Source organism: Centroberyx affinis, unplaced genomic scaffold (genome assembly GCF_046629955.1).
Source record: "Centroberyx affinis isolate AG114_WGS23_722 - 3 ecotype Tasmania unplaced genomic scaffold, CSIRO-AGI_Caff_v1 ptg006156l_1, whole genome shotgun sequence".
NCBI classification, from domain to species: Eukaryota; Metazoa; Chordata; class Actinopteri; order Beryciformes; family Berycidae; genus Centroberyx; species Centroberyx affinis.
In genome coordinates this window covers 109,684-133,598 of record NW_027283127.1, presented here as the reverse complement: position 1 = coordinate 133,598, position 23,915 = coordinate 109,684, and the positions used below count along the sequence as shown (strand labels likewise).

Sequence of the window (23,915 nt, the reverse complement as noted above, 5' to 3'; positions counted from 1 at the left end):
CTTTCTTGTTTATGGTGACTTTTTCTTTCTTCATCGAGCTACAGAATGTTTTTTTCCGTCACATGAACGCTTGCAGTTGTTTGCATAACATCAGCAGTCGACACACGCACCTTCGGACCACATTATTGCATCGCCACATTGCTGTACATGGGCTGCATTTTCCTTTGTTGTTGATGATGACAGTAATGGCAACTGTGGTGCCATTACATGTCAGCGGTAGGGAATACATTGTTGCCACAGATTTCCAACCTCTGTTGTCATTCAATGGAGGATTTAGCCTAAGACACCGGTAGTGGTGGAAAGTAACTAAGTACATTTACTCAAGTACTGTACTTAAGTACAATTTTGAGATACTTGTACTTTACTTGAGTATTTCCATTTGATGCTAATTTATACTTCCACTCCACTACATTTCAGAGGGAAATATTGTACTTTCTACTCCACTACATTTATTTGACAGCTTTAGTTACTTTTCAGATGGAGATTTGACACAATGGATAATATAACAAGCTTTTAAAATACAACACATAGTTAAAGATGAAATGAGTGGTTTCCAACCTTTTTGGCTTTTGACGTCTTACAAAAAGCAGTGTGTAGTCGGGGTCACATTTCAGATGTCTATGAGTTGTTAACAGCTCCACCAAATAGTGATTTTTCCCTTTAAACCTCACATGGTTTAATTTCAATAAATGTTCAAATGATCCAATATTTCAGCAAAAATCAAAGATTAGGGAAAAAGTCCAAAAACTGAAAACAGATTTGTGTATCAGAACTTTGTTTTTTCCTCTTTCCTCTCCCATTAATCATCTCACGACCCCTCAGATTTATCTGGTGACCCTTTGGAGGGGCCCGACCCCTAGGTTTGGGAACCACTGGACTAAAGTAGCTAATATAAAGTAGTTCAAACTAGCTCCACCTCCAGCAGCTACAACAGTAACATGCTGCTTACACACTGATGCTTCAGTATTAATAATCTAATGATGTCGTATATAATAAAATATCAGTCAGAGGGACCAAACCACTACTTTTACTTTAATACTTTAACTACATTTTGCTGCTAATACTTATGTACTTTTACTTAAGTAGGATTTTTCATTCAGGACCTTTACTTGTAATGGAGTATTTTTACATTGCTGTATTGGTACTTTTACTTAAGTAAAGGATCAGAGTACTTCTTCCACCACAGGACACTGGTTTGTTGTGGGGTCCAGACATATGGATGTAGGCTGATTGGCTCATTTCATACACTCCCATATGTGCAGTACAGCAAAAACTAAGACAACTACAGCCACGGTCACATTAGCATTATCCCGAGGTGGGCTAGTGGCAATGTCCCACCCTGTCAGTCCACATGATCGTCACTGAGACAGAATGCTCACCCTCAGGTAGCCCACCCGTGACCTTCAGGGGCTCCGGTCAAAGACCAACTGCGGAGTTACATCATGTCACACGGTTCAGCTGTGGCGCCTCGCCTCGCGGGGGCTGCACAGTGAACACGTTTTGCGCTTATGTGACTGGGAAATACATCCTGAGAATCTTACTTCATTTCTGTCTTATGGAGATTTCAGAATTTTGTGTTCCATTTTTAATCTTTCTTGAGTGATAAAGGTGTGTGTTTGGTGTTGTGAAGTTAGTGTTGTGTGTAAGGGGTCAAATGCTAGCCTTACATGTATCTCATATAAACCTTTCCTGGGTGCTTTAGCCATAGAAATTCCATTCTATGGCTGTTTTCCCAGGGAAGGCCCACATGTGGTCTTTCAATAGATCATCTACCATGCTGTCATGACAAGCTGTGTATGCCTGAACTGTGTGGTTTTGATGTCAGTTATTGTCATTGTGTGCAGTGTCAGGACTTGATCATCATCCTTGGTAGTAAAAAAAAAAAAAAAAAAAGTTGCCAGTTGCCATAACATTGCATCTTTTTAATAGTGCTGCAGTATCGTGATTCTGTTCTTCATAGCCTACATAGATTTCCCTCCAGGTGTAGTTCAGTCTTCTTTTCCTTCTTCCCTTACCTCCTTTTAATTGTTCTCCTTTTTTTTTTTGTTACAAAACACTCACTGTCACAGTTTTCTGTTTAACCCCCTCTCTACTTCGCTTTCGTTCTACGCCCACCGCTCTTCCTCCTGTTCCTCAAATCAGGAGCCTCAAACCACTGTTATCCACAACCCAGCTGATGGAAACAAGGTATTCAGCAGATGAGATGCTAGTCTGGAGCCTTTGTTTGCTGGTTGTCATGTGCGCTATGTAGAGTAATTTGCCTTTTTTATTTTGTTTTTGAGTATGATGTGTTTGTGCCACTGGATATTGTTGACATTCTACTTTTTAACGTGTTATGTGAGAAAGCAAGGGACTACGGATTCTGTTAAATTAGAACAGGTATTGCATGCTGCTGTAAACTGTCGCATGTGATTCCATGTCTGTGAACTTACAGGCAGATGTCGATTTTTTGTTTTGTTTCATATGAATGTCATCTATGCCTACAATTCATGATCAGAGCATTTTGTAGCTATTAGATCATCTAGTTGTCATTAAATGTTAGGTCTAAAGATGGTTTCTGTTGGGAGAGATAGTAATGTTTTTGTGTCATCTTGCATGTCATTGCTTAATCCTTTGAGAGGCATGCTCTAACATTGCAGAACCATCAGTTTTCGAGTTGTGTGGCCCAGGGATTATGACGCATGCTGTTGGAACAAAATAAATATCACGCTGTAATGTGGACACCAAATCTGTTCCAAGCCAAATCCTCAACAGAGTTTATATCCTTATGCCCATATACTGTTTCTAGGCAATTTGCCTGTGAAGATGTACGGGTTTCCGTTATTGCACATAATCCATAGATGGCAAGACTGGGGCCACAATCTGCATGCTTGTCTCTTTTGCTTTGTGCAGTGACATGACAGTGTTGTAGCCCATAGTGTAGCCTATGTGTTCTCGTGCCTAACGGAGTGTGTGGTTGTGTAGTAACTATTCATCATGATATTAATCCACAGGCAATGACAGGACAAGAGGACAAGGAATGTGTCATGTTGCATTAACAGTTCGCAGATTAATGACAACACAGGGACATGGACTAGACAGATAAATAAATGTGCGTTAATGTCTGAGGTGTGTTTACACGCTGATGAAAGATGCCACTGAGGTATGACCAAAAGTTCATTATTGTTCTATTATCATGGCACAAAGACTTCCTCAGCCCCGTCTATTCCCACCATCTGCCTGCTAATGATTTAACAATGAAGTCGCAGAGTCAAATCCCATTTCAACAGGTTAACAGAAGTAGAAGCCGATAAAAAATCACCCACTGTATGAATGAAAGACGAGCGTCAGGATCCCCGACCTCGGTGGAATATTTAATTGCTTGTCATCAGCCTGTTTGGGGTTTTTTCATGTGGGTTTTCCCGGGCCGGAGACGCTTACTGCCACTTTGTTTTGTCGTTTCGCAGGAGTCCAGCGAGAGCGCCAACACCACCATCGAGGACGAGGACGTGAAAGGTAGGGAATTTCAAACTAACGAATACAAACTGTCCCTCCGTGGGCAGGATGGCTCCCACGCACCTCATTAAAACTCAACTTATAATAAGTGCTGCCTTTTTGAAGTCTTTAGACCACAGTTTAAGGTTCACTTTCTTCTCCCTTTTTGGGTGCACTAGCTTATGTCATCATTAGGTTTATTAAGGGTAACCAAATCTTTCAGAGGGACAACTCCTGTGCAGCACCCGGCAACACTCCTGATGTCTGTCGCATGAATGTGTTGTCTGTCATATTATTGATTGAAGTCCATCAATTTCAACTTCATCTATTTCATTTTTCATGTTTTTCATGCAGCTATCCTAGTACCATGTGCTCAGGCTATCACTTTTGAATGTATCCATCTATCCTGTATTGACTTCCTCTTACAGAAACTGAGACGTAATTCATCATTTTATCCTGCCACTGCCCAAAAAAACAGTCTGGATTTCATTTGATTTTGTTAAAAATTGTTTTGGAAGGAGAAGTTGTCACTTCGGACTTTAGGGTGTGTTCACACCAAAAATGTTTGGAGTGGTTTATTTGAACTCTGGAGTGTTTACTTTAGTTTGGTTTGTTTGATCAGGTGAGAACAATGCCATTCAAACTCAGGTAGCACCAAATAATGCTGTAATCTGAACCAACTACAACAAATAACCCAACAGATTATGGGTAGAGGGAGACAGATGTTGACATCTAATAGCCTAGCAGAACAAAATGAAGTCTGTACTGATGCTCATATTCAGCTATTTCTTCATGTGTTCTTAACTGGTATGAACACCAGAGAAGAAGAGCGCAGACAAGTCCATCATGCTTAGGTAAAGTTACAAGAACTGGAATCAGATTTGTTTTGACTCCCCCCACCACCAAAATCTCTAACCTGACTAGCCTTAACTCCGTCCAATACACAAGCTACATGTGAGTTTTGTGACTTTTGTTTACAAGCCCTGGTTCACTTGTAATTAGGCAGTGTGAACCTAAATGATCCAAATACAAAAAATGCAACCGTCAACTTTTCCACTTTGGTTCAGACGAGAGAAAATGAACTGTAGGTGTGATCACACCCTTGGTTTCCAAGGCCAATTGCTGCGGTCCATCTGTTTCTGCCAGTTTGTTTATGTCCAGTATATAGGCACATGGATGAATAGTGGTGTAGCGTTACATCTGAACATGTGTTGTGTTATCTACCCACTATACTGGACTGGCCAGCTTCTGAATACAATATATACAATGAATGAATGAATAAATTAATACAATGGAAGCAGGCTGAAGCTACAAAGAGAGAGCATGGGGCTTGTGTTCAATGAAGTGAACATTTTCAATGATTGTTCCAATGGCCCAGTGAGCTGAATTGGTGTGTGTGTGTGTGTGTGTGTGTGTGTGTGTGTTGTTTTCTGATTACTCACTATGTGACCTTTGATAGAACAGAGAAAGAAAATGTCAGAAATGACATTTTTCTGACACATTTTAACATTTTGTGAAAGAACATTTCTCATTTTTTGCATTTTCTGCTTTTTGACTAAACAGAAGCCCCGCACTTCCATGTGTCTCTCCCTGCAGTGTGAGTGTGTGTGTGTGTGTATGTGTGCCAGCATATGTGCTTCTGTGCTTGCGTACCCAGGCCCATTAAACCAGTGGAAGGGGCATGCCACTGCCTTTTTATAATGGCTTCCATTGTTATTCATGGCTGATGGGGTCATCGTTCCTCAATGCTCCAGTGCCCTTATTCAACGAAGCCTTGAAATTGCTTCGCAGCACACTGCTGCATTAATGATAGTGTTCAGTAACATGTGTTCAATTTCTTTTCAAAAAAGATAGTTTCCCCCATCATTTCTTTCCTCTGTCATTCTTCTTCTACCTCATACCATATTCCCTTTTCATTGTGATGTGACCCCAATCAGCAGAATTAATCATTTTTTTACTCACCCTTCAAAGAGGCTTAGAAATTCCTGAGAGATGGGAGCAGGATTTCAATTATGCCATCTCTTGTGATTTCAACAATGCCCCTCTTTTGTTAAGAAGCTGTCTGTGGCAGGAGGTGGAAAGGTGGAAGTGCAGGCATTGTGGCGAGGGGAAATGGCGTTTCCTTCACTTTGAATGTGACTCATTTGCACCTAGTGTACGTGTATGATGGATGATTGGTGGCTACGTGTTGGAGTTACATAATGGGGCTGTGTATTCTTTCCTCCAGATTAAATGGATGGAGTAAAGTAGCCAGTCATTTGTTTTCTTGGTTGACATGGTTGAAAGAAAAAGGGACTGGTGTACAACTTTGAGAGGAGGAAATTTGTCTGGTATGCGATGGGGGGAAGCTATGCTAAAGGTGCTACGTGAAGCATTTTAACATCAATTAACACATTAATGTTGAGACATTACAATAATTACCGTAAACAATTAAGACCATTGCTTAGAAGATTGTCAGCCTCTACTAGCCTCTATACTACATATGTTGGTTATCACAGGAACAACTCTAAATTGGTTCAGTTCATACCAATCACATAGAACATTCACACTTACTATAGGGAACTCTTCTTCATCAGCAGCCATTACCTGTGGAGTCCCTCAGGGTTCAATTCTGGGCCCCATCCTATTCTCTCTATATACACTCCCATTTTGTTACGTGATCTGTAAACATAATCCGTAAACTGTTGGACGTCACAAAATTTCTTACAGCTAAAGGAAAAATTTCAGGGAGTTTATTATTAGTATTATTCTACATTGCGTGCCACCAGGACGGATTTAGCGTAAAATCTGCTTACAAGTGGATTTATTGATTTTGACTCAAGTGACAATCCTTTTTTATTCAAAATGGGCTAAATAAGTAAAGAATTAATAGGAGGTTCACATACTTTTTACAATCACACATAATCAACAACCTCTCTGTGACAAGAAGCAACCAAGTTTATAGGAGATATGGTCTTAATTTTGAAAATGCTACCTGTAGGACCTTTTTAAAGTTGAGATTTTTCCAGAATATTTACTAAGGGAATGGGCTAACCATTTCATATTTTCCTTATCTGAGAGGCCCATGCTCTTTCACATCATCACCTGTTGCCTCAGGAAAGGATTACCTTGCATGTTATTACTCCTCATATTTTTCATCTGTCCACCTTTTGAACATTTTCACATGATCTGTCCAAACTGATTTGTTCTCAGCCGTCGGAACAATTGAAGGCTTGGAACAAATTGTCATTTTCTGCATGTTTGTCATTTGTTCATTTTTTTTCTTTTCTCCATTTCATTTTTTTCTATCACTCCTGTCACCTTCAATATACCCATCCACACTCCCAACCATCCAATCAACCTATCCATCCAATCATCTTCCCATCCATCCATTCATTTTCTTTCACCCATACCCCTTCACTTCCCCGTCCCAGCACGCCCCTCCTCCCCCCGTCCCGAAATCTACCACCTTAAGCGCTCGGAATCTTACCACTCCACCTCTCGCTGCCCTTCCTCCTGCTCCTCTTCATCATCCTCCTCCTCTTCTTCCTCCTCCTGCTGCTGGTACTCTCCTAGTGTTTGGCCCAGTGGGGAGGAGTGCTGCGAGTACATCCTGCGGGCACTGATCGTTGCCTACCTGCTCCTCATCTTCACTTCTTCCTTTTTGGTCTTTCTCTCCGACCATCCCACCACATGCCACTGTGGCCCCCATCACACCCACACCCAGGGCCCCGGCCCCCACCTCGGGGTGCCCCCGCCCAGCCTGGGCTCCGGCGATTCCCAGTGTAAGTCCCAGTTGCCAGTGCCCAGTACTTTGGGAAGAAGCTCCCTCTGATTTCACGAAAGAAAGTCGCAAGTGTAGCAGTAGATTGGTCTTCCCTCGGTTACAGTGGCTGGTGGAAATGTACTTTTATCATCATTTCATCTTTGATACTTATTATAATTATACTCCATTTTAATACATTTTGCTCTATTATATTCCCAATTTCCCCACATGGATTATTAAAGTTCCATCTCATCTTAATCTTAAAGTTATTAGTAAATTAGCACCTTCATGATAGTTCTAGATTTGATCCTTGTTATAATTATACTATGCATACTCATTTCTATATAGCCATATTATTTATTACTACTAATTGGTAATACGTTAATGCACCTTTATGAGAGTTTTACATTTGATTCTTACAATTATATGCTACAAACATACATATGCTATATACACTCATTACTATTAATTAGTAATAAATGCACTTTTATGATAGATTTACGTTTGATACTATTTTAATGAAACTCTACACCTATATGCAAGTATATACACATTTCTTATTACATCAAGTCTGTATTATTACTAGTAATTATTATTACATCATATTTATGGTTACATTTATAGTCTGTTTTTATTTGAATTGTAGTGATTACAGTTTCAAAGGAACATGATAAGCTTTCAAACATGATTTTAGCTTTACACTATAGACAATGCTGCCTTAAATCAACCTCCTTCCTTAAAAAGTCTGTCAGCTCATCAGATTCCCTTTTTGAAATCTGCAATGTTCTGGAAAAACCTCTGTTTTAAGTTCATGTAGCATTAAAATAAAATAAATCTCTGTGGGACTGCTCTATCCAAGTCCAGCTGAACCACACCTCTCACCGCTGTCTTCTAGCACCCCCCGCAGGTCAGAAGCAGTCATGACACCCCTCGCTTCTAATAAGGGTCAGGAACGATGGGGGGTTTGTGTGATGATCGATGAGGAATTCAACCTTGTAGAGGCCGAGGAAAGCATTCATGTCGACTCTGGACTGCATCAGTAGGGAGGCAGTTTTATTGTCTGCAGATTCTTTACTGACATTACTGAAGCGGAGACACTGACACTCATTTTTTGTAATAGGCATTTTGTCTTCTGAGTTTATTTTTCCTGATTGGATTTATTTGGACAGTTCTCTCTGTGTGTGTAAGGGGGAACTAACAAATTCTAATTACTTTCGAAGCTTTGAGTAACTTTTTTGTGCCTTTGTACTTTTTTTTAGCACTTTTTGTCAGTATGTCTAGACTGAAGCATTACACAAAAACTGGCCAATCGATGAATGATGACTGAGGGAAACAACAACAAACCCATGACCTTGGCCTGTTTAGATTTACACTTCTGGAAATGCTGAGAATTTATGCACTTTATTAGGTAAAGTTTTTTAATATAAAATATCTCGTCTGAACTCTGTCCTCTAATCCTTTTTGAATTGCACGGAAAATATAGAATTATATCATCAATTATGTACATTTTTAAGCAGCTATTTTTTACTTCTACACAAAGATTTTCACACCAGTAATTGTACTCCTAGTCAAGTACAATTCCAGGAAAGTCCTTTTGTGTGTGTGTGTGTGTGTGCTCTCATATGAACCCTCCTCTCCTCAGTGACAGAAGCAGGTTCTGCGCTTTGTTTCATTCAGCCACACAGACCTGTCAAGGGTCTGTTTCTCTGCTTGGTGTCTTTTTATTTGTCACCATCTCCAGTGCAATGTGTGTGTGTGTGTGTGTGTGTGTGTGTGTGTGTATCCATAAGAGTGGATGCGTGCCAATCCTCCATCTTCCTGTCCATGCTGTAATGAAAGACCCCAGAGGGAGAGACTATTGTACAGCTGACAAAGGCGCACACTGTCTGTCTCAATAGGGGTTATTTCCACTCTACAGATACCACAATACAATATTCCACTGGCAGCGGACGAGAAAGAGTGACACCAGCTTTTCATACTGAGTGGCACTGATATTCCTTGAGAGGGGAAAAATGGTAAACAGCATAAAGCAATTTACCGCTCAACTCACAAAAAATCATGTCGACTGCCTTGAAAGTGACATTGATCTACCGTGGACTGTTAAGCCACTGTCAGGCAAAATAGTTTTTTTTTTCTCTGTCAGAAGTGCTTTGAGAGAGACAGGCAAAGTGGAGCACTTATGCAAAAAGGATTTGCTGAGGCTCAGAGGGTAAATAGACAGAGAGAGCAAGGTCTGTGTTTGGTGTGTCAACATTAGGGGTCGACTGATATGGGTCTCTGAAGGCTTATTCTGATATTTTTGGATTTAAATTGCTGATGGCTTATATCTTGTTTACTACTGCTACTACTAAAGCTACTACCATTACATTACTACTACTACTACTACTGCTGCTGCTGCTGCTGCTACTACTATTACTACTGCTACTACTACTACTACTGCTGCTGCTGCTACTACTATTACTACTGCTACTACTGCTACTACTACTGCTGCTGCTACCACCACTACTACTACTGCTGCTGCTGCTACTACTACTACTGCTGCTACTACTACTACCACCATTACCACTGCTATTACCACTACTACTACTACTACTGTTACTTCCAGTACCACTACTACTACTATTACTACTACTACTATTGGTACTACTACTACTACTACTACTACTGCTACAGCTGCTACAACTACTAACAAAACATCATGCATACTTGTTTGGAAACCAGTCAAATTCTTGCATTACAATCAGTTCAGGTTAAGGTCTTCCTGAAGACATCCAGTGTAGTATTGATCAATTCTACAATTAATATATGATCAAACTGCATCATATCCATCATTTCAGAGGTGAACCACACTGACTGGACCTGATCCCATTTTTCATAGAATTCCAATATTGACCCCATGTATCTGCAAACAGATATATCTGTCTAACCCTAGTCACCATTTCTAGGTTCATGCGGTTTGTGCACCCAATGTGGACATTTCTTTGCAAATAGCAAAGGACACTTTTAGACTAACACTACCCTTAGTGTTTTAGCTGTGTCAGGCTTTCTAAAACAATGAGCCAATCAGAGGAAGGTATGGTGTTTTTTCTATCCTGTCAGTATCCGTATAGCGTCTGCTCAGCTTTAAGCCTGCCTGACTGAAGCTGCAGATGGCACTTAACTCTGAAGCGAGGAAGGGAAACTTGCCAGCGAACATGTTTCGCCTGTCAGCCGTTTGCTTTTTGTTTGTGGCGTCAGTGGGAAGAGGCAGTGGCCTTGTTAGCGTCCAGTTAGCTGGCAATTCCAGTGGAGATCCAGCTATTGAAGGTAAAAAAAAAAAGGAGATGGAATTACAATATCGCTGTGTGTTTGTGTGTGTTGGCATTAATATCACCCAGGAAGATGAAAGTACTAGTGCATGTGTGCAAACATTTTCATCATTGCCTTTGATACATCAAGTCCACCAACATATCTTCACACTGCTAGCATTTCCATACAAGAAATGTCAGTACACAACTCTTTATTCTTTTGCGTTCATTGTTTCCTAGCTTACCTACTTAGCACGAAAGGTAATTTTTATGTTGTGACACGGTTCCGGCCGGAACCCTAGCAGTCATTCCTCAGCTCCTTTTCTTGTGTGAGTGTGTAATTTCACGTGTGTGTTTGTCGGTATCTTGTGAACCTCGGTCCCTCCGTCTCCTGATGTTGTGACTTTGGGTCGGTGTTGAGTTCTTGTTCCACGTTGGTCCACTCTTTACCTTTTCTCTGTGGTTTTGATCGTCTTATCACAGGTGCTGTCGCTTTCTGTGTACCCAAATCTAATATTTCCTCTCTCTTTGTCTCTCTCTCTCTCTCCCCCAGCTCGTAAACAGGAGATCATTAAAGTCACTGAGCAACTGATCGAGGCCATCAACAACGGCGACTTTGAGGCTTACACGTTAGTTCAATTGCTTCCTTTACTCGTACCTAACTCTTCTGGGCATAACTGCTCATGCAAAGTAGACCCATCTGTCAGAGTTTTATGTGTGATACCATATGTACTAACCTTTCCTATAATGTTCTGTACTTTGTGGTGTGTTATTTCAGGAAGATCTGTGATCCCGGCCTCACATCTTTTGAGCCTGAGGCCTTGGGCAACCTGGTGGAAGGCACCGACTTCCACCGCTTCTACTTTGAGAATGGTAAAAAAAAAAAAACTTACATGCTGGTTTTAAATGTCAAATGCTAGTACATGTCTATTTGCTTAGACTAAAGCATCAAATAGTTATGTAGAATATCTAAATTTGTGTGGATTAGGACTTTAACAGGGTTGAGAGTTCAATGCTCAAAAAAGGAATAATGTAATCATTAATCGTTACTCATTTTAAAAGTAATAATATTGCTTTACTTATTAGTCCTTAAAAGGAGTAATTCCTGTTATCACTTTTCCGTCACACTCACAAAATTGGCATTTTCATCCTTTTTTATCTTCTAAAATCAGACGATGATGTCCGATGTTCTTGTCATAATTTTATTTGAAAAAAATCAAAGTAGAGGCAATACTTCCACCCAGAGAAAGTCAACTTTTGTACCATTTCTCATCCAAGTACTTCAAATACTTCCAATACTGAAAGTGAAATAGTATTTTGTTACACTGCTTGCTACTGGTAAATATCATAAATATACCCAATACTGGTCTTTAATAAGGGTTCCTACAGTTTATAGCTCTTTACTACTGTTTCCGCTCCCTAACCCTCCTCCATCCTCTTTCCCCTTCCCCCCCCCTGCAGCTCTGTCCAAGGGGAAGCAGCCCATCCACACCATCCTGCTCAACCCGCATGTGCACCTGATCGGCGACGAGGCGGCCTGCATCGCCTACATCCGCCTCACGCAGTACATCGACGGCAGCGGCATGCCGCGCACCATGCAGTCGGAGGAGACCCGCATCTGGCACCGCCGCGACAGCAAGTGGCAGAACATCCACTTCCACCGCTCCGGCTCGCCCACCGTGCCCGCCAAGTAAGGTGACTCCCCCTCTCGCTTTCCCTTTCTCTCGTCCGCCTCGCCTGGTTTCCCCTCTCCGAAGCTTCTTTCGTTCTTCAGCTTCGGAGTCCTGCTTCGGTCCCTCCGTCTCTTTTCCCCCCTGGTGGCTTAAAGATCTGGTAGCTCCGGATCTTCCCTTTTCCTACTATTTCCTTTATTGATATGGACTGATTGGATGATGTGTTGTGTTTTTTATCCCATGATGTTGTATGTATGGAATTTCTATCCTGTGCTGCTGTTTGTGCTGTTTTCATGTACTGTTTTTATGTCAAAGACACACATTTCCCTTCAGGGACAGTAGAAAATATGTAAAAATAAGTATCTTTAGTATTAGCTTTTTGCCATTATGCCCTACTAGTAGAAGATATAGTACTACATTAGATTAAATGAAACTTTATTGATCCCTAAGGAGAAATCAGGTCATTGCAATAGCAATGATAGACAAAAAGACAAAGACAAAAAACATAATGTATTTAATTTATAAAGCACTTTTCATTTAAAATCTCAATACTACAGGAAACAATAAATGATAAAAACAAAAAAAATTAGTTAACACTTTACAATAAGGGTCACTAAGTTAAGGGTTAGTTGATGCTTAATAAGCATCATTAAATAATGAATAAATTAATACATTAGTTAACATGAACATCATTAGTAAATTACACATTAGTTAACTGTTAATTAAGGGTTAGTTAATGCTTAAGCATTAACTAACCCTTTATTGTAAAGTACCAAATATTAAAATAATACAAAATATGCAATACAATATGTACAGTATATAACAAAGGAGAATATATTAGAATATGAAAACATGATTCTATGTATGTTTTCTGTGAATGTTGTTCTAATGATCAGTCAATGTGTGATTGTTCTCTCTTTTTCAGTTGAGAGGACGACCTTTGACCCGCCGATACCCTCCAGCCTACAGCAGTCAGCTGACCACAAACCCCCACCTACCAAGTGTCCATCAAGTCCCTCAGCCAATCCCTGTCCATCGCTAGAACTCCGCCCTCTCAGAGTGTTGTTTACATATCGTCGCTGCTGGACTGAAGATAATTGTAAATGTTGAGGAGAAAAAAAACAAAAAAAGGAGAGAAAACGTCATTGACGATATCATTTTCTAGTGAGAATGTGTGGTGTTCTGTTCACAGCCTCATTATGGGATATTAACATCTGCAGCATGTTTTATTTGATTTTTTTTAGATATGTTTTAAGTATGAATAGTTTTCAAAAGAGCCAGATATTTCTATCTGTACCACCCAGCTCTAGGAGAACTAACGATTTTTGAATGGGCTGCTGAACCAGTATGTGAAACCTTCAAGTCGTCATGTAGTGACAGTTTTTCGTTTTAATATTACAAAGAGGACTCATCAGCTATTGTGATGTTTTGCCTTTTTGGCACAATGACCAATATATCACATATCTTCTGTTTTTTGTTTTTTTTTGTTTTGTTTTTTTAAATGTCTTTCATCTTTTCAGAATTGCCGTCTAAAAACTAGACACGCTTGCTTTCGTTTCGGTGATGTATAGATTTTTGGTGATTGACGTAAATTGCTATATCCTCGCATAATCTTGGGAGTATCCATTTGAACTGAGTTGGCGAATTTTACTAATCTTGTTTGCAGTCGGCACTAAGTATAGGCATTTTAACTACATGTGTAAAAAGGGAAACGGAAAACCTGAACATATGTTTTCGCTCTCACGTCTGTGTTCGCCTCCATCATCGCAGAAACGGGGAAAAGTCTCTTATGATAGAATGTAAACTATAGATATATTGTATACATATAGTACTTCAAGGCCATTCTATGACTCTTGGAACGCTTTTAAAGTCAAATCATATTTTCATAAGGAAGTAATTATGTGAATTTTATCGGTTCTATTTTTTGTTTTGTTTACTTTTTATATCGTGATATTGATGCAGTAGGTCGTCCCCTCCAGTTCCTCGTTATTATTCCTTTCAGTTTTTCCATGTGGATCGAACTGGAGCTTAACCCAGTGCAATGGTCTTCTAGCCCATGGACCCAAGATCCCGTTAGACCTTTGGTTGAGTCTTTACCGACCATTTACAACCCTTATGTCACACTAGACTGGCTTACATCCATGTACGACGATGACACCATGTTTTACACTGTAGAAGACGAAAAGTTGAATCATGAGATGAACACTGAAATGAATGCCAATTCAGCTGAAACGTTGGGTTAAGGAAGTGAATTTCCCATTCATTTTCCCCATAGGGAATTGGATTAGTAGCCATAACATTTTAACGGTGTAAGGTCGACTTACCATCAGCTAGCAGATTGTGAAACGACTGTGTAGAAGGCATCTGTCCATCTGATTTCAACTTCGTTGTAAAGAAATAAAGTTTTATTCCTGCGTTCCTTGTGAAATACGACACTGCCCACAAAGCTTTAGCGAGTTTCCACCAATGAGAGACATCACAGAAAATTAATGGGAAATTTACTTAGCCTCTGAAAAAGGAGGCGGCCACGTTTCGGTTCTATGATAAAGTTCCACTGCGTCACTGAGGGATCCACAATGATGTTTAACGTTTAGGTTTGTATTCAAGACGTCAAGTTTTTTTTTTTTTTTTTTTGCACGGTGTATTTGGCAATGAGGTCACCTTAATTCTTTCCAAAAAAAAAAAAAAAAAATGTTTGTTGTTATGTTTCGTTAAATCATATTCCCCCGCCACACTTAAGATTTATCTTTCTAAGACGCGTTGAAACTCCCGATGGTACACTGGTGTATAATGTCGCCACGATGGGAGAAGACTGATGTATGTTTAAGAAATATCGAATAAAATGTGTGATTTATGCCAAATGTCTTGGCTTTTCTTGTCAATGCTCTGAGCTGAACCTTCTGATCTACTCTACGTTGGCACAATTCTGAATTGCTGTTCATATTTGATTTGAGATGAGTTAGCCTACCAAGGTAGCTAGCATTACAGTCACTTACTTCTGAGTTTGTGAGTTTTTTGTCCATAAAAAGCAATGGCACTGGTCCTTTCATAAACATCACATTCCTAGTAAATCCAAATGTTTCTTGAATCCAGTTCTGAAGCTAGCAGGCTGCTGTCTGACAGACTACAGGCAACTCATTACCTCCGCCAAGGTTATGTTTTCGGTGCCGTTTGTCTGTTAGCAGGATTACGGAAAAACTACTATGGGATTAAAATCATGAAACTGAAAACAGAAAAAAAAAAAAAAAAAAAAGCTTCGAAAAGTTGGAACTCAGTGTTTGAAAGCTTGAAATCTAATTAAAAAAAGTTTTGCAAGATTGAAACTAAGTTTTGAAGGCTTGTATAATGTTTTGATAGGCTGAAAAAAAAAATTTCAAATCTCTGCAAACATTATTTTGTATTTGAGTTTTCCTTCTTCACAACTGCAGCACTCTTTTTACAGTGTTTCTCCAACACATTTTCAGAGTTTCAAATTTGTCACTGTTCTCCCGGTGTATTAGTTTGTTTTCCAGGTTTGAAACCTTGTAAATGCTGATCTGAAAACTGGTGCGCATATGTTGGGGAAAAAACTTTTGAAACGTTCGAAAGGGCCAATATTTATTTTGAAACTTTTGCGGATGTACATTTGCACTCGTATTGCAGACTGTTCTTTCAGAAGTGAGTTTACAGGTTTACAACAACCAATAAAAATGCAATAAAAATGTGTGTTGGTAAACATACTGAAAGTTGGCTTAGGGGGTCGGCTAAGCAGACCCAGGGTCCTCCTCATCCTCATCCGTTAGGTCAGGACGGGTCTCCTGGATGGTCTCTTGATAGCTGGGGAGGTCAGGCTAGGTTTTGGAGGAACAAAGGGCCAACTCTGAAATCTCTTCAATCCAAAACTACATTACCACAAACTACAGCCTCAATAATTAATATGTAGTTGATTCTAAATGTCTCCAACACAGTCTCAAGGAAAATAGTACATTATAACCTCCAAAGAGGTAGTATTTCTTCATTCATTTGGCGTTAGAAGTGAAATATTCATGGTGACAAGAGTCCCTGATCGACAAAGTACTTTTCGAGTTTTGCCACGTTACAGTTGCGGTTGTCTCGTGTAAGGAGATGTGTCCGCAAAGTGAGCCAGAGGAGCTAACCTTAGCTAGCGCTAACGCTACATTAGCTTGCTGCAAGAGGCACTAGCCCCTAAACTTGATTATAGTACTTGTGTCCTAACAGCACCGGGTTAACGAGACGAGGTGCTCGTTTTGGTCGGCTGAGGTAGCCTACAACCGACTCTAGCTGCACATGTTTTTGCCCCTATTGCTAACTGCTGCCGTTGTGGCCAACAGGCTTTCTCAAACTCACAGGCCCGCATCAAACTGTCTCATCGGGACTGGAGCTAAATCGCTACCCGATGCTAATCGGATTGAAATACCATAAACTACCGTATCCAGTTCTCATTCTCAAATTGCGATAGCGGACACATCTCTCCACATAAGTTAACTGATTTAGCAACAAAGCATCATAGAGTGTGACATAAACAAGAACACGATGTCGCAAACAAGCAAATGGAACATAACTTTACACACGTCAAGAAACCTCGACCTGTTCTCAAGCCCAGCTGACTTGGAATAAACTGTAATCAGAAAGTGGCGACACTTACCGATTGCACGTTTGCTGTTGGGTCACGTCCAGTTAGGATAGATTAATCTTTTCAGGATTTTAGCTAATTAATCTTATCTAACGTTACTGCAGATTTCAAAAGACGTCCATGCCTGCCACAGGCTCTGCTCGGGGACAGCCGGTCAGACAGCACAGAGACCCGTGCATCCTGTGCGCGTCAGTCATTGGCGGAGCAGTCCCACCTAACCCGGTAAATACAACATTTGATTGGACCGTACTTCGGCAGAGAGCAAACAATAGGTTAACAGCAAAATGCCCCTTTTTTTTTTTTCCAGACCATCTGTTTCGGAGTTTCAGACCAGAGAGCTGCGAGACAACGCTGCCAGAAATCACGTGACTCGCAAGCTCGCAACTGTGTGGGCAGATCTCTGAAAAGTGGGTGTTGTAAACCTGTACACCTGTAAACCTGTAAACTCAGCTCTGAAAGAACAGTCTGCAATAGAAGTGCACATGTACATCCGCAAAAGTTTCAAAATAAAGATTCGCCCTTTCAAAACTCAAGTTTCAATGTTTCAAAACTTTTTTCCCCAACACATGCGCACCAGTTTTCAGATCAGCATTTACAAGGTTTCAAACCTGGAAAACAAACTAATACACCGGGAGAACAGTGACAAATTTGAAACTCTGAAAATGTGTTGGAGAAACACTGTAAAGAGAGTGCTGCAGTTGTGAAGAAGGAAAACTCAAATACAAAATAATGTTTGCAGAGATTTGATTTTTTTTTTTCAGCCTATCAAAACATTATACAAGCCTTCAAAATTTAGTTTCAATCTTGCAAAACCTTTTTTTATTAGATTTCAAGCTTTCAAACACTGAGTTGCAACCCAAGTTTTTTTTTTTTTTTTTCAGTTTTGAAACATGGCATGATTTTAATCCCATATTAATTCAAATGAGAAACTCTGGCTAAAGTGAGAGTTTCTCAAAGGGCATTAGTCAAATTTCCACGTTACTGACAGTTATAACATTTTGGGTAGCTCTGCCTTAGGAGTCCCTTGACTCAGGAGAATGAGTCTGAATTTTTAACATGACAATGTTTCAGATAGTACACTGAGTTATGCAAGCTGTCACTGATTGATGACATACTGTAGGACAGACAGGTCTGTCCTACTCATTTGCAGTAGTGTTATCAAACTAGAATTCATCGATTCACCTCCATTTGCTAGCTTCGTTAACTTCTTTGAGCTGTCCGGCAAAAAACATTTCAAAAGAATGACAGTCACTTCATCCACATTTGACACATGTACAATTTTATTTTCTGCCATGTACACACTGCAGCTGCTATGCCTTGTTAGCGTTTCAGTTTTTTTCTTTTTAGTAATAATTTGATAACTAATACATGCCCGCATAGATATTTGTACTGTAAATATGTATATATTGTTATCACCATGGAAACAAGATGCTCATTTATCAAATCAATGGCATTTTTTTGACATTTCTTTTATTCTCGCATTTGTATCACACTCAAAGTAAATGGCAACGTGAGGATCATATTGTTACATAGATAAAGTCTGTACTGTAAATAACACCAAAGATATTTTGTCAGGCCATGCCAGAGTCTGATTTGATTTCTGTACTGAGCTGTGAAACCGCTCCTAGTGAACCAGAACTCAAATCAAACCCTGTTTGTGTACAATGGCAAGTTATCGGTCAAAAAAAAAAAAAAAATGTTCTCAGTTCCCTCTCATTTGTCATTACTTATATCTTCAGAACACATTCAAACACACACCCAAACATACACACCGCTCTCAGCTTCAAACGCCGGAGCATAGAAGGACCACAAATGGACGGCAATAAATAAATAAGAAATTAAAAAGGAAATATCGATAATATTCTGCTGCTGAATCGCTGTCGAAAGTCAGCTGAAGTCATTCTAAGCCTTGGCTGGAAATTTTGGATGATGATGTGTCAGTCCTTTGAGATTATTGAGACTCGTTTGATGCCAGCGATAACAGAAAAAGTCAAAATCAACAACAGCAATTCAATCAGATCATCTGTACCATTCCCACATTTACAATCTTGACAGGCTTGATCAAAGACATATGATCATATGAGTACCACTGTTTGGGGTGAGTGGGGGGGAAAAAGTGCAACAGCACATGTGAAGGTTGAGGGTGAAGCTAGAAGTGAACCTATAGGACCAAGAGTACAACAGGATAAGTGCTCATTCTGCACGTCAAAAAAAATGACAAAATCATAACAGAGAACATTCCTCATCACTACTTTCTTTCGCAAATGACAGGCTGCAATGCCAGTGAGGACACTACACGCTACAACACACACACACGCACACACACTCATGTATATATATACACACACACACACACACACACACAGGTGGCAGCTTCCGTGACGCGCTGCTCAGAATGAATACACGACACACGTTAAAAAGACAGACACATATGAACGAAAAAAAACAAACAGGCATTTACATCATGGAGGACAAAGACAAGAGGTGTGATCACAAAGCCCAAAACTACACTCGCCTCAAAATGTGGAGCTAACGTTGTAAACAGAACGGTCGTGAAGAGGGACGCAGGTCAGTGCGTGGCTGTAAATGGCGGTTTCCAGTTACACCAACTGTGAGCTTCTGTGAATCCTAAGGAGTCGGTGATGAAAGATTTACACGCATTCACTCCTCTCATCGGCATCTTCCCAAAGCTCTGACATCTGTTTCTGTTTTCTATGTAACATTAATCTCATCTTTATTGTGGCCATTCGCGAACGTAAACCCTCTGATCGGTGCATGTACGTGTACAGCAGGTTTAGGTGGGCTAATGTATTAAATGCTTTGAATTTTTTTTGTCGTTTTTTTTCTTACATTTCCCGGTCCAAGCGTGACTTTTCGTCTCCCCCTGTTATGTACAAATGTTTACAATCGTCCTTCGAGAAGAGGCCAGTGCACGAGGCGAACGTCCAAGATGCCCCTCGACTTTTGATCCGCCTTCGCGTTCGTTGTACCTTAATCGTACCACAGCAGCCAAAACAACACTAGAAAACAACAACGACAACGACGACAACAAAAAAAAAAGGATAACACCAAAAAACATCTACGGTCATAAGTCACCCGACAAAAAAAAAAAAAGAGGGTCGCTATCTTTGGTCACAAAATGAGCGAAAGAAACAACGATGTCCAAAGGAAGAAAAAGTGTTAAAGCACAAGAATATTGTTCTGTTATTTGCCACAGAGAGGGGGGGGGGGGAAATCAACCAAAAAACGAAAAAAACAAAAATCCAGTGAGCATCGAGGATGACGAGGAAATCGGAAAACGTTGCGGTCCGGGGGGGAAGTTTACATCACCGTAGGCTTCGGTGTGCGGCAGCAAGAAGGTGGGCGTAGGGCAAGGATCAACGGGGACAAGTCAGTAAGAAGCAGCCGCTCACTCAAAGCTCTCCTCCTCCTCCTTTTCATCTCCTTCCTCCTCCTCTTTCTCCTCCTCCTCCTCCTCCTCCTCCTCCCCCTCCTCCTCTTCTTCTTCCTCCTGGCCCTCTTTGCAGTAGCGTTGGAGCAGTAGGTGCAGGTGCTGCTGAAGTGCGTCGGGCTGCAGGGCCTCCGGGGTGTCGTCCAGCCGCTCCAGGTGCACATGCTTCCCCTGGGCGTCCCTCACCACGGTCCTCTTCTGGGTTCGCGACTTACGCATCTTGGTTCTGCGTAGAGGAGGGACAGACGGAGAGAGAGACAGAGAGGAGGAGGGAGCCACAAAGAACAGTTATCCTGTATCTGAGCGAATTCTGATCTGGTCGTAAATGATTCGGCTGCGTTTACATGCACGGAGCGACCCGGCTATTGACCTTATTCACACGGCGGCCATTTTGAACACTTGGTTGGGAAACTCTACCCGGAAGATTGCCATATATGCCATATATATATAAATCTAGTCCTATGTTCCCTGGGTCCTAAGTTCCCAAGGTCCTATGTTCCCAGGGTCCTATGTTCCCAGGGAGAGCACATAGGTAGAACTGGGGAACATAGGACCCTGGGAACATAGGACCCTTTGTCATGTTCCCATTATGTGCCATATAAATCTGGGGAACATAGGGCCCTGGGAACATAGGACCCTGGGAACATAGGAATGACTCCTTGAATTTAGTAGGAAAGTTAGTAGCTACTAGCTAGCTACCCAGGCTAGACAATGGTAGCTAGCAATAATGGGCCAAATATATTAAAATGTGAACCTATATCTCTCTGGATTCTTGAGATCCATTTGATTGTAATGTGTTTTTCAGTGGGGAATCTGTGACATGATAAATGTTAGCATCTTGGTACACATTACCCAGGTTATTCTAACCGAGTAATGACATCAGCATGTGTTGACCTCAAAACCAGGTTACTAGAATAACTAGAATTCTCTGTGCAAGTAAACGCAGCCGTTGTTTGGACCATTTAACCCAAACCATGCACCGTAGCCCACATTTCATACCCCAAAAGTAAAGAACAACCCTATATTGGCTACTTACCCTGCAAAGTACAAACCAAAATTAGAATAAAAGGTTAAGAGATAGGATAGAATCACACCATGCTTCCATGTAAATTTCTAGGACACAAGTAAATGTCCACTAAATAACAAGCATGTCTTTGGGGTCGTATCATGACACTCCCATGCTGTAGTCCAACCTTTTAACCACAGAACCGTCGTCCTGCACAACCTCTTTCTCTACTAAATGAGGCAGGAGGATTTTCCCAAAGCCTCCAGCATAACTCAATGCCTGGAGGGGAAAGAACGAGGGAGGAGAAGAAGGAGAGAAGGATCAGAAGGAAGGAAGAGGAAGTACAAACACTAGAGACCTGGTTTAAAAACAACTTGCCCATCAGTATTTATCGACAGGTGATTAAAAAAATATCATAGCATATATTGTAACCATTCTTAAAGGAATGCATGCTCTAGTGCTACATGCTAACACTTTAGCATACACTATGTGGAGTGATGGCAGGCCACTAGCATTATCAAAAGAAAGAAGGTTGACCTTTTAGTAATAAAAAGTTGTTGGTGGCTTTATTATATGGCCTGTAGATTCATATATATATTTTTTTAAATTAATTAGCATTAACTCAATATAGTTCAGTTAATGCTAATTAACTTTATTTATTTTTGGAACTATTTCAGGTGAGCAACCATGTATTCATCCACTGCGCAGTGATTTTTAGCTGTACACAGTCTCTCCAATCACCTACCACCTTCACTTCCTATACAAAGAACAAATCACGCTCCATGGTTTTTTTGCAGGAACAGAGACCTTTCTTCAGACAAGGTAGTCTCTACTACTTTGTATCATATTTCATATAAATTTGACCAAACTCCTACACAAAACTGCCAGACTTGGCCAGATACTTAAAATAACCATTTAGTTTTAAAGCTGCTGCAAGTTCTCGTTTTCTCACTTTTGAAAATGCTAATGACCTACTATCACTTGACATAGTGTATGCTAAAGTGTTGGCATGGAACACCGGAGCTAATAACCTACCTTGATTTTGGTGTGTAAAGTGCTCTCATTATGTAACGGGTAAGTTCACCATATGGGGCAATTTCCCCAAAACTTGGTGCATACCTTTAACGCCGACAAGTGCAGCTAAATCTGCGCTTGATTCTAAAGTGAAATCAACTGATGGATTGGTCTTTCCAGTTCTACTCTCTACTGACCTTCTCAAAGTCCTCTCTGGCCGAGGGGAGATCTGCAGCCAGCGAGGGGTCACCCATCTGCTTCTCCATCCTCTCGCCTTTCACCACCCTCGTTTTGACGACCTTGCTGACCTTTCGACCCTGCACCGGTTCCGCCTCGAACTCTGAGGCCGTGGCAGCGCCCAGGGCCAGGGGCTCCGAGAAGGTCAACTGGTGAAACCATGGCGAGAGAGGTTAAGAGACCGATTTAACGTTATGTACTTAAGCTAATGTGATTCTGCAACAACAATTTGTGTTCTACAAAATCTCTACTGTAGCAACATAAAAACCCCAGTGCTTCAGGTTGGTAGTTTACTTTTGGGGACTTGATATTGTATGTTGAGGAGGTAACCTATTAGCTGTATGTTATATTTGCTTGATAAAACTAGCAATAACCAAATAGGAGTATAGTATCAGCCAATGCCTCATTAGCTTATAGTTAACATAGTACTTTAGTGCCTGTACAAAGATAAGATACTGAGTTCGCTAAATTAAATGTTAAACACACCAAAGTAGCCTACTTAGATATATTTATACACAACTGAAAAAACATCCAGTCCAACATTATTTGAATAGATTGAAGAGGAATAAAAGCTGCGCTCCATTCAAAGTCGGAAGTCTGAAATTCCCAGCTGGTATTTTGTAATAACACTGTGCGTTCCCGTGGTCCACCTCAGAAATACCAGGGAAGAAAGATGGACGCCTGCAAGATTTTACGTAAAATACTCTTTCCCATGCAAGAGCTAATGTATATCAATGATATTTAGCAATGTTAGCTACCTAGTTAGCAAAGAATGCTAGCAAATGTAAGTGCAACTTTAAATTTCAAATGTATCCATTTACCACACAGGTGTTTTCATGGATTTAAGGTCATGTGATGCTAAAAATTATTCTTGTATTTGGAGGACTTTTCGACTCGAAGGGCCATTGCATTGCATTTTTCCTATTATGAAGTCGCCATTTCCAACTATCAGACATCTCTGGAATGCAGCAAAAGAACATTTCAGCATGACCATGGTTTCACTAACACACTTTCAGAGATTGACAGCAAGAAACATCAGGTTTATATATAATCACACTGCACACATTTTGCACAGCAATACGGTTAAGAGTAGTACTGCCATAAAACTGCCACAAAAAACATGGTGCTAGCAGGTAGATAATACTGACTTCTCTCTGATCTCCCTCGCTGCGAACCACAGTTCTCTTCACCACTCTGGAGACAGCATCTCCCTCCTCCACCCGCACCATCTCCTGGTGAGAGCCCTCCATGGTCACCTCCTGTCTCTCCATTCCATCCGCAGACACATATTTACGAATCACCTTCCGCGTGATCTGGTGGAGAAGACAGAGAGAGAGGAACTATGTTGTGAAACCAATACATGGAAAACATTTTCCATGGTGCAGACTGAATGGG

General features: G+C 40.7%; 2 protein-coding genes across 2 annotated transcripts in view; one reads left to right on the top strand and one right to left on the bottom strand.

Moving 5' to 3' along the window:
- Nucleotides 1-2,142: 2,142 nt before the first annotated feature.
- Nucleotides 2,143-15,033, top strand: LOC139638165 (calcium/calmodulin-dependent protein kinase type II delta 1 chain-like; the record flags this gene model as incomplete). The annotated part of the gene is made up of 6 exons (XM_071512205.1): nucleotides 2,143-2,187; nucleotides 3,447-3,495; nucleotides 11,060-11,135; nucleotides 11,285-11,379; nucleotides 11,968-12,201; nucleotides 13,105-15,033. Coding segments are annotated over 5 exons (498 nt in total), but the record flags the coding sequence as incomplete, so codon positions are not given.
- Nucleotides 15,034-20,221: 5,188 nt separating this feature from the next.
- LOC139638164 (ankyrin-2-like) overlaps nucleotides 20,222-23,915 on the bottom strand; it is a 99,873-nt gene continuing 96,179 nt past the window's right edge. Inside the window, exons 51-54 of the mRNA XM_071512204.1 lie at nucleotides 23,669-23,833; nucleotides 22,481-22,669; nucleotides 21,457-21,548; nucleotides 20,222-20,489 (exon numbers count right to left, since the gene is read on the bottom strand). Of these exons, the coding sequence (XP_071368305.1) occupies nucleotides 20,222-20,489; nucleotides 21,457-21,548; nucleotides 22,481-22,669; nucleotides 23,669-23,833 (714 nt within the window). The remainder of the gene's footprint in view (nucleotides 20,490-21,456; nucleotides 21,549-22,480; nucleotides 22,670-23,668; nucleotides 23,834-23,915) is intronic.